The sequence below is a fragment of the Grammomys surdaster genome, unplaced genomic scaffold, assembly GCF_004785775.1.
Source record: "Grammomys surdaster isolate TR1022 unplaced genomic scaffold, NIH_TR_1.0 138, whole genome shotgun sequence".
NCBI lineage: Eukaryota > Metazoa > Chordata > Mammalia > Rodentia > Muridae > Grammomys > Grammomys surdaster.
Window position 1 is genome coordinate 5048462 of NW_021604596.1, and position 11545 is coordinate 5060006.

Genomic DNA, 11545 nt, shown 5'->3' on the forward strand with positions numbered 1-11545 from the left:
CATATTGTTCTTTGAACATCAAAGGCAGCCTTCCTTGTTCCTTTCTTGCCCCAGTAACTGTCCTCATCACACCCATCCTATAATAAGGTTTACAGAGATGAAGAATATGCACTGATTTCATCTCACTAAATTAGGGTGTGAATATGCTAGCTATATCAGATGCATTTTTCACCTTCAAAAATTGTAGCCTGGGGTTAGGGATGCATGCTTGTTTAACAAGCTGAGACCCTTTGTTTAGTATCAGTGGCATACTAAAAGAAAGAAAATCAAATATACCATATTTCCTTATATTCTTTTCTTTGTAGTATTTTCTCTATTTGTGAGAGCTATCTAGAGGACAAGCTATGAAGCCTGAATTTTCTAAACAGCAGGCAGAGACATTAGTAAAGATACCTGCTTGTCACTTGACATGAAGTCATCCGTCTCCATCGTCCTGGTGTTGTATAGCTTTCCTGAGAGATGCACTGAGAATTTACAGTGGCGATGCAGCCCACAAGCCTGGCAGCCACAGTCTTCGGGGCTCTTCGAAAGGATGCTTAAGTTAGAATAGCTTTCAACCCGCTCCTGACAATTAAGTACAGGAAAATTAAGTCAAATATAAATTCTTCCAAATTAGAACTCATTTTTGACAGCACTGGAAAGAAATATAACTGGAAAGAAAAATAACACATGTTATTTCTTACTTAAGAAGGTATTTCTAAATTGAAAAAATTATTAATCATGGCAATAAAAAAAAGACAAAGAAAAACGAATGAGTACACTTTCTTCACTGTGAAGTGAAGGAGAGAATAGTTCTTTGCTTCATTTATCTCTTTACTTACAAATTACTACCAAGTAATATTTCCAATAGGCTTTAATTTACTTCTTTTCCATAGTCTCATCTCTAATTAATATCAATGAGTCATTAAGTAAAGTAGGAAAATGAGCAACAAAATATCAGGGAAAGTGAAAGTGGAGTTCATTTAAGGTAGTTAAAATTTGAAAAAGTTGCATTCATTCTTCAGGGCATGAGTTAAATCACATTTTCCTGAAAACATTCTGGAAATAATTTAATCTTCCTGTAGTCACCTGCTTTGTCATGTGAAAATAAGCACCTTGCAATTACTAATGTTCCATGTCCAGCACTGATGGACCATCTAGTGACTAATTATCAATGAGTGAAGCATGTGAAAAACCCTGGTCTGCATAAGCAAACCCTGTTAGCCATAAAGCCACTTCTATATGACTTTGCTTGTCCCCAGCTTGTGCTAGTCACCATTGTTGCATTAGCAGTGTATTTTAATATCACACTTGAATGAACACACTGAATATATTGCTAGCATGGTTCCTAATCCACATTCATCCCCTACAGCAGTCTGGATGGTACACTGGTCCTTTTCATATTGTGTGATCAACAGCACTGGTCTGATTTACCTGTCACAGTCTTCAAACTTCACAGCATGTCACTAATGACTGAAATCCAGACTACTGTCCTCTGCTCTTGCCTTCCTGCTTCTGTAGTGCTGTGAAGCGCAGTGTGATGAAAGCTCAAACAGCTTGGTTTCCTGAGTGACCACAGTGAGCAGAACACTCTCCACATAGGAGTGACACAGTACTTTTCTGGGTCACATCAGTGAGCTTTCTTCATGTTACTTTATCTTCTTCAGTATTACTCAGTATACCCTAAGATCTTACTGGATCATCTATCTCATAATTCTGTGCATCTTGTTATTTCACTGTGAATTTTCTAAATTCACTGTAACTTGCCAGTGTGGCCACGCATAACATAACATAGACCTAAGAGTCTTGGACTCTATTAAATCCTGGCCTGTGAAATTACTAACTGTGGAACTTTACACTCTGAGTACACTTTTCTTCACTGTGAAATGAAGGAGAGACTAGTTCTTTTCCTTTGGACTTATGAAATACATTTCACATGTAAATCATTTGTCAAACGCTAAATGTTCTTTAAAATTGTAACATTTTTCTCTGTATTAAAGAAAATAATATTATAATGATTTATGTATTTTACCTAAAATAAATAAATACCTATTTCCCTTAAAAGTAGATAAATATTGTTCCATATCTGAGGAATAAGTTGTGGATCTAATGGTGTTAAAAATCTAGAAATAAAAACATACATATGGTAGTTCTAAATTCAAGCCATCTTTGAACTTGAAATCTTAGAGTTTGTAGCCCCTGACTGTCCCTCAAACGGAGGCATTTCCTATCATCAGGCTTACTTCAGGTTGAAGAGTTCTTGATGAAACTCAGTTTTCTGAAGTAAAGGAGGATAGAAGTTAATTTAAGTGCTAGGGAGATTTTAAGGAATTTGAATGTCTATTATCTATCATTTTTCTTCTTATTAATCTTAGAAAATTGAATATCAAGGTTGGGGTACCTTTTAATATTACATAGTTCATGCTCTGTCAATTAGATACACTAAAATACAAATCTGGAGAATAAAATATAATCCAGTAATTCCAATTTAATAAAGTTAAAAATCCTCAAACGTCTAGAATATAAAATGTTAAGTTACAGAGTGATGTAAGTCAGTTTCCATATTGAAATTAAACATCCTAAGAGGGACCTGAATTGATGGCTTATGGGTAAAAATGTTGCCACATCATTCTGTTGACCTGAGTTTGATTCCAGGAGCCTAGAGTGGAAGGAAAATAACAGCTCCTGAAAGTTTTCCCCTACCAGGCGTGGACTGTGGCATGGATAGGTCCTCATTCACACACACATCATATATTTTTACACACCCTTCAAACATATATACACAGTAAAATATTTAAAGCAGTAGAAGAAATAACAGGCATCTCACAAGAAGCAGCCTCATGGGACACATTAATTTGGGAAATGCTGCTGTCTAATCCCCGCCTTAAAAACCTGACATATAAATTCATGAATTAGTGCTCAGAAAAGTGCTCCAATACAGAGCCAGTTCAAGTTACACACTGCTTTTTCCAACTTCTTTGTCTATGTGACTTTCTTCTCTGAAGAAGCATCTTATAAGACAATCTCCTCATTTTAAAATAGGCTAAGCCCTAGAGATGCTCTGAAATTATTTCAAACCATTTAATTATTGAAGACATTAGTGTGGATACTTAAAATAATTAAAGCCTTTAGAAGAGATTAAAATGTTATTATTCAACAAAGCAGAAGGCCTATGCATCAGAAAATTATTCCTTCTGGGTGGATATTGGAATCTTGAGAGGGCCACTGTCCCAATGTTTGTATCAGAGATTAAAGGCAAACTATATACCTTATATTGCTCTTTCCATCGACTTCTAGAGACTAAACTCTCTAGACGGGGTTGAATAAAGCGATTATCCAAATAATGAAGAGATGTCAACATATCTTGTGCATAGGATTTCTTCCTGGTGCCATCTGTGAGTAGCAGATGAACAAAAACAAAACAACACTTGAAATACTGAATCAACTGAATACTATGTTTGAGTTTTAGAAAGAAGGCTGGATAGTTGAAACTATTTTAAATTAGGAAATACTTAATGAAATAAAAGCTTCATTTCATGAAAGCATGGGGGCAGAGAACAGGGCAGAGTTTCAGTCACCCTTTCATAATTTTCAGACTTTCTCATTATCTATCTATCTATCTATCTATCTATCTATCTATCTATCTATCTATCATCTATCTATCTCCAATAGCACAAGGAGACACATGAAAAAGCTTGAACAGAACATTTAACTCTTCCTTTAAAACCAATTTGCATGACCATTGAATTACTGATCCCATTTTTAAGGCGCTCTGTAGCTGGTTCCATCCATGGATCAACCCATGGATCTTGCCATCACAATGGAAACATCTTTTTTTTGCCTTATCTTTCCCCTTATTTCCTCATAGCACACCACATCTTATTTTTGCTTTCCAAATTTGATTAGTATTTTGTTCTCAATTTATACATATTTGTCATAGCCTATGATGCTAACTTTTCTGCTCTCTTCAGATTTCCATGTGAATTTAGTTAATAAATTTCTCATGTTTTAATAAGTCACTACAAATTTAAAGACTAGATGATGAATTAAGAGCCCCTTTCCCACTGTCTACTCCTTTGATGTCTTCTCCTCTCCCTGCTGACTCAGTGCACAATAATGACAATTGGTCTTCCTAGTTGTTCTTAAATGCTCTTAATTCTTACTATGGCCCTAAGCATAAAACTGATGTAGATCCTGTCCTGGTTTTGTTTTGTCAACTTGACACATAACTCTCTAAATACAAGATGAGTTGTATAAAAAAGTAGACTTAGCAAACAATGGAAAGTAAGCCAGTAAACAGAACTCCTCTAAGACCTCTGTTTGAATTATTGCCTCCAGGTTCTTGCCTTGAGTTCCTGCCTTGGCTTCCCTCAGTGGACTATGACCTAGTATATACAAGCCAGTAAACACTTCCCCCAAGTTGCATTTGGTTAGTAATTTATTGTAGTAATATAAAACAGACTAACACAGAAATTGGTAGCATTAGTAGAATATTTCTTTGATAGAACTGACCATGTTGCTTTGGAAGGATTACAGAGATGTTGGAAACTTTGGGCTAAACAAGAGCTTAATGGGCAGTTCTGTGGGATCCTGAAAGATAAGAATTCGGAGAGTAATATGGACAATGGGGGCCTGGTTTGTGAAGTTCCAGTGTAAGAATAGACTCTTTTGGGGCTGTTTGAATAATGCCTTGAATTAAGAATCTGTGGTGCTGGCCAGCTGGGACTGAAGAATCAGCTGTAAAAAGGAGACCAGTAGCTTCTGGGGATCATTTCTTCAGGCTCGGAAGATATGATCCAAATTGGGTCAAGGGTATACCCTGTATAGTAGCCAAACTGGACAATGAATAGGAGTCATGGAGGCAATACTAGTTTTGAAGGCATGAAGGAGTCAGAGGGAAGCTGAAGCGTAGCACCATGTGGCATTGGAAAGAGTCCTTGAAGACAGCCAAAGAAAGGCTATTGGCAAAGATATAGAGCTGTTACTGTAGAGTCTCCAGCATACTGGCGAAGCCAATACCATGGGATGAGCACCACAGAGAGTAGCTAGTATAGAATAGAGTCAGCCTGAGCCTCAGAGACAAGCTGTGTGTACTGAGAATAACAGAGCCAGAGAACAAGAGCTGCTTAACCCCTTTGGAGCCCAGAAGATCATGAGTCCCAGAAGTCTGACACTGAACTTTAAACTGGTAGACCTTGGTTCTGGTTTTATTTGGTTGTGAATATGCACTGGTTCTTCTCTCTTGCAGAAAGAAAATATTTGACTTGTCTTTTGATTTTGATGTTACGGGAGCCCACAGCTTAGAGACTTTGCAGTTTTAAAGAGGCTTTGAACTTTGACAGAGACTTTTAATGTTTTAAAAAGACTGAACTTAAGAATATTTGAATTTTTACAGACTGTGGGGAATTTACTCTTTATTGAAATATCGATATTAATATGAGAACTTATAAATATACAAGAAAGGAAGGGTATGGTGTAGTGGGTTTGGCCTAATGATGCTTGTAGTCTAATTTTTGTCCCTAATGCTGCTACACAAGTGTCTCTACACAGCTTCTGGGAACCTGCCCCTGGTTGGTTCCGATTGGTAAATAAAAATGCCAACAGCCAATAGCTGGGAAGGACAGACAGAGGCAGATTTTTGGAATTTCCCAGGACCAGGAGAAGAGGAGAAAGGAGAAGGGAGATCTGCCATGTCCAGAGAGTCTGGAGGAGAGGAGAGACACCATGCCTGAGAAGAGTGCAGGACAGAGAGGCATGGCTGCCATGTGAAGGAGCCAGGAGACTGCGATCCAGAGCATGGCTCAGTTGGGCAGCCCTCTGGATCTAGAGCAGCCAAGATAGGACATAGAATTAGTAAGAAATAACTCAGGATTAACCACGTGGAGGTTAGGCAGTGAGTGGCCCAGCTACTGAGCTGTATAAAGCACATTAAAATTAAAGGCTGTGTGTGTGTCTGTGTCTTCCATTCGGGAACATAAAGCATTGAGGCAGGTAGTGAACCTGCTGCAGGGATTTATTAATTAGCAATATAATTCAACATATGGTGTAACAGTAATATACTGGTACATCAAACTGATAAGGGGTCAATTGTCCTGGCTGGTTTTTGTCAACTTGATCCAAAACTAGACATATGTAGGGAGAAGAAAACTCAATTGAGAAAATACTTTCATCAGACTGCCTATAGGCAAATTTCTAAGGGCATTTTCTTGATTAATAATGAAAGTGAGAAGGCCTAGCTCATTGTGGGTAATGCTATCCCTGGGCAGGTAGTCTTGTGTTGTATAAGAGAGCAGGCTAAGAAACCCAGTAAGCAACACTCCTCTATTTCCTTTGTTTTGGTTCCTGCCTCCATGTTCCTGCCTTGGCTTCCCTCAATAAACTGTGACTCAGTATATATAAACCAAATAAACTTTTATTTCCCATATTGCTTTTTGTCAGTATTTTTTATCACAGAAATATAAAGCAAATTAATATTACCTTACTCATTGTTTCTGTTTAAAATCTACTTCTTCATTACATTCTTTGAAACTATTCACATACTTACATTTGCACATATGTTATATTACAGTTTATCTATCTGTTCTGGCTAGGTGCCAACTTGACACAAGTTAGAGTCATTTAGGAAGAGGGACTATCGGTTGAGAAGATTACTCTGTAAGGCTTGCCTAGGCAAGTCTTTAGTACAACTTCTTAATTAGTGATTGATTTAGGAGGGACCAGTCCATTGTGGGTGAGGCAACCTCTGGACAGGTGGTATAGTCCTGGGGTGTATAAGCAAGCAGATTGAGCAAGCCATGAAAATAAGCCAGTACTCAGCACTATTTGTGGCTTTGCTTCAGTTCTTACATTAAGGTTTCTGCCTTAACTCCCCTCAGTGAAGGAGTGTGACCTGAGAGTTATAAACTGAAATAAATTCCTTCCTATTTAAGTTGCTTTTGGTCATGGTGATTTATCTAAGCAATAGAAACCCTACCTAAGACTCTGTCTGTCTGTCTGTCTATCTGTGTGTGTGTGTATGAATGTATGTATGTATGTTTCTACCATCTATCTATCTATCTATCTGTCATCTATCTATCTATCTATCTATCTATCTATCTATCTATCATCTATCTATCTGACATCTATCTAATAGACAATAGCTTCTCTTATTGTTCAACTCTGTACTCTTTATTTCCATAAGAGGTACAATCTAGTTTTTAGCTCACATATTATGCTATCTACTTGTTTACTCAGTGTCTGATTAATTTTAAGCTACAAAAGATAAGACTCTAATGTCTTGAAGTCATTACCAATCCTCAAATAGTGCCTGGATCATTCAAAACACATTTTTCTATAACTTATGAATAAAATCTTACTTAAGTACTTATAGGTATTCAGCACAACATATACAGTCTATGAAATGTCAGATTTTTTGCTAGAGATCTGTGTATGTTTAAAGTTTAATTTCTCATATTCTAGTAATGCAAGACAGTAGAGGTTCACTTTTGACACAATACAATAATTCACATGTAAGGGTACACACATACTCAGGATGAGAATGGCGTTGAGTGAGGCAATGAAAAGTATTCACAGCTTTCACAACTTACTTAGACTATCTGCAATTAACAAAAAAGAATTACATTCTGATAGAGAACAGAATGGACCATGGTATAAAAACAGAAAACAGCATGTGTCTGTTGGTAAAGTTCAAAGTCTTAGAGGTCCTGATAACATGAATGTTGAGGCACCCTTATGTTGTAGTGTGTATGTTTGATATTCTACAATTTACTGTAGACACTTTGGGAGCAACGACTTGTCACCTACTTGCCATCTATAGATCTCAAGTAGCAAACTGTTTAAGTGGCAAGACTTAAGAATGGTTTGTCTTGGCTTTGTTTCATTTAGTTTCAAACGCTATTTAGGAAAATTAAAAACAATAATAACAACAAAAATTTTAGTGATACTAATAACTTACCATACAAACTTTCCAGAAAAGATCCATCAAAAGCATTGATCAGAAGAGCCTTCACAACTATTTCAAAGTGAGTATAATGGTCACTAAAAGAATCTGAAATTAATTTAAAGCAATTATTAGGACATACCAAATAGCACTGTACAGTGACTACAACAGGCTCCCTGCTAAGAAACTGGTACAAGTTTCACAAAGTTCACTCATCCTGAATCTAAAATGGTCCCAGACTTATCAAGGGAAAATTCTTCAGACAACAGAGAGATACACTGTGAAAAATCAAAATAATCCATGTCCACTTGAAATTAATTATCTACTACAGTGAATGAAAAAGGCAAGAGAGCTTCCCAAGTGGACTGTTTAATATGCTTTAGTCTATGATATATATGACATGGTCCAGGAAACTGCTACTCACAGAAACCTCAGTGGGCATGACAACCCTATTCTCCTTCACCCTGTCACAGATGCAGGATTTTCCACACTGCTTTAAGAGCTACGCCTTCTCCTTCCCATGCTATGCATATAATGCCATTATATCCTCTGTAACCCAGCCTCAGACATGAGTTCATCATGGTGACAGGTCAGGCAGCACTGCTGTTCCTGTTACTCTGGTGCTAGACTTTACTATGGGCCATGGAAATGTTCTCTAGAAAATTCTTCCGCCCATGATTCAAATGGTCATCAAAGAACACTCTCCCTGCTGGAGATGCCTGTGAACTATGTCTGGAAATGTGGAAGATGTTTAGCTAGGGCCTGAATAAAAAAGTAGGTTATACCTTTAGAAATCATGAACATATTGGGGTTTTTCTTCCAGCTGACAAAATGGATTGAATATGGAGAGGCTGTTGCACTTCTGTTTGCTGATAGGACTATGTAAGGTTTTTTGAGGCCTTCAGGGAAATTTCAAGTCTCTACTTCCATGGAGCTGCTAAAGTACTTTGGACTGGGTCTTAGACTTTAGAGGGTCTATCACCATTGAAAATTCCAAGAGGAAGGCTGTATACACACACACACACACACACACATCAGTAGCTTCTAACAAAGTAAAATTCAGTAATACTTCAAAAGAATTTCCCCTCTTGACTAGACTAGGTAAATAATTTTGAGTTAAATTCATCCAAACTCCTTCTAACTCTTTCAAATTATATTAAGGGAAAGCTCTTCTGTGGATTATTAACAGGCATGTTGGAAAAATGTTGAACTCACCCACTTTGGGACTATGTTTATTCATCAGGCAAATGAAATGGAGCTTTCTGTCCCTCACTGAACATGCTAATCTTGAAAGTGCTAATGGCCAGTGTTATTCATTGGCCATGAAATTTTAAGAGCTGCAGCAACATTTCAAAGGCTCTGGAAAGGATAAGAGGAAAGGCAAGAACAGAGGTCCACCATTTCCTGGGTGTTTTATTTCCTAGCTACACTATCTTTCTCCTAGCCATGCTCATAAGACTCCCTCTAGAAAGAAGGTTCTGGTTTCACTGTACTTGAGTGAATGGGTGGGCAGTGCTGGAATAATGTTCTGGTATCTCCAACTGAAAAAAATAACACAGCTGAGGAAGTAAATACCAGGCATCACTCAAAACACTTATGTGCTCTGCCTTATTTCTAAACGGCTAATAGAAGAGATACTTCCCTTAGTTTATTTTTAGCTGGCGTAACTGAAAGATGATGGAAGTTTTCCTAAGGTCATGTAGCTAAGTGTTGGAGGAGGAGTCTCAGGCTGTCTCTTCCAGTCTTTGTGTTCACTTTCCCTGCATAGGTGATAGATTTGGTATTAGTTTTCAGACACAGAATTGAATTGAGAATTGGTTAATATAAAACTCTAATTTTTCACCTATTAGGAAAAATGACAGTGCTCACTGACAAAGATCCTTAAGATCACAAATAAACAGAAAAGAGACAGAACTAGGCTAGGAGCTCAGGATTCTTTCCAGACTAGTTCTAATTCTTATATTGAATGAATATCTGTGCTATAGTCTTGGAGATTTAGTTAATGCCTTCCCCCACCCCATTCATCTCTTATTGCTTGGTAAAATTGAGCTTTGCACTCAGTGTCTCCCACATGCTATGTGTGTACTCTATTATAGACCATGGCTCCAGTCCTTCATGATCGCTTCAATCTGGAAAAGGATAAGAATGCCAATTTTGTTATTATGCATGACTTTACTTTTCTCAGGTAGCAATCAATTCTTCCATGTTCCATCTGATGTCTAAGTAGGCTGCCGATTTTCCTGCATCCCTTAGCCCCATACACATATGCTAAGATTTTGTTTGAGCACCATGTGTCCTTCCTACTGATGTGGATGCTCTTCTCATGTCAGTTCTGCCCTGATTTACTTATTTCAACTAAATGATAACTTTTTATATCTTAGAGTGAAAAATCCTTTCAATTACTATGTTTTCAAAGTTTACTTTATTCTCATGTACTTGATCTTCTAAGTGAACTTCAGAATTGTTTTGTAAAGTTGAACCAAAAACTAACTTTAGAAGAAAGACCTCTTGCAGTGTATATATTACTTTCAGATCATCTGTATCTCCCCACTTAAGCTGTCTTTCTTATTTCACAGTAAGTGTGTTTTTCTATCTACAGAGCCAGCCATGTTTTTACATTTGGGCTTAGGAACTGCATTTTGTTATCAGTGTGGGAAGAATTTTTCCTTAATTATATCATTTAAGTATTTACTTCTACTGTACAAAGAGCTAACTGAGATTTGTATATTCATTATTATTTTGGCCACTTTTCTGATATCTTTTACTAATTTTAAAATAGCTTGTTTTGGATATCTGTGGAGGATGAGCCTCCTAGAATACCATAGAGCTGGAGATGGGTCCTGTGAATGGGTTCTGATGGCATTATTTCTGTTATCTCTCCCAAACCTGGTCTCGCTAGCACTAAATTTATTCCAAGGAGCAAGAGAAAGTTAACACTTCTCCAGGAAGAAGTACATACCTTGCTGACATGTTGTTTTATGGAGTGAAAGCATACACTTAGCATGAGGGGTAAAGGCAGAGTAGGAGAACCATTTTTTTTTAACAGTTCCTCTTTACCCATGCATGCACATGGGGAAGGAAGAATTTGGGTAGAAAACTCCAGCAAAAAATTAAACATGCAATACTGGTCTTAAACTAGTCATATTCTTCCCTTATCTTCTGTATCACTGGTTAAGTTAGAAACTTATTGATTGTGGTTATATGCACATGATGACATACAAACATGTTATCATCCCCGGTGCAAATGTCTTTTCAATACTAGCTCTCCTTTATCTACTTTACAATAGACTCAGGCTAAGCAGAATTTCTTTCCCAGCATAGATAACTGTGTTAGTGTACTTTGTTTTTGTTCTTTTCTAAAACCAAACTGAATGAATCAGAGATGTCTCAGTGGAGGGTCAAAATGAAGGTTGAGGGTCAGCTGTCCATTAGCCCACTCTGGTCCTACCTATCTCCTCTACAGTCACTGAGTTGATTTGGCACATCAAAGGATATGTTAAGTGTCTACTGCATTCAAAGGACACAACAGTAACAAGAAGTGGGGACAATGTGAAAACTCCTTAAATACATATAATCTGGACTGGGAATTGAAATTAAAGTCTCTCTCTCTCTCTCTCTCTCTCTCTC

The 11545-nt window shown here is 37.3% G+C and overlaps 1 protein-coding gene across 4 annotated transcripts in view; it reads right to left on the reverse strand.

The window, feature by feature from the left end:
- Ccdc82 (coiled-coil domain containing 82) overlaps nt 1-11545 on the reverse strand; it is a 37099-nt gene that overhangs the window by 13178 nt on the left and 12376 nt on the right. For 3 of the 4 annotated variants that reach the window (XM_028763341.1, XM_028763342.1, XM_028763343.1), the window contains 3 exons: nt 7934-8026; nt 3248-3372; nt 394-564 (listed from right to left, as the gene is read on the reverse strand). In XM_028763341.1, the coding sequence (XP_028619174.1) occupies nt 394-564; nt 3248-3372; nt 7934-8026 (389 nt within the window). Of the gene's footprint in view, nt 1-393; nt 565-3247; nt 3373-7933; nt 9679-11545 lie in introns of those variants that run through there. The other variant, XR_003710861.1, reaches the window with a different exon arrangement.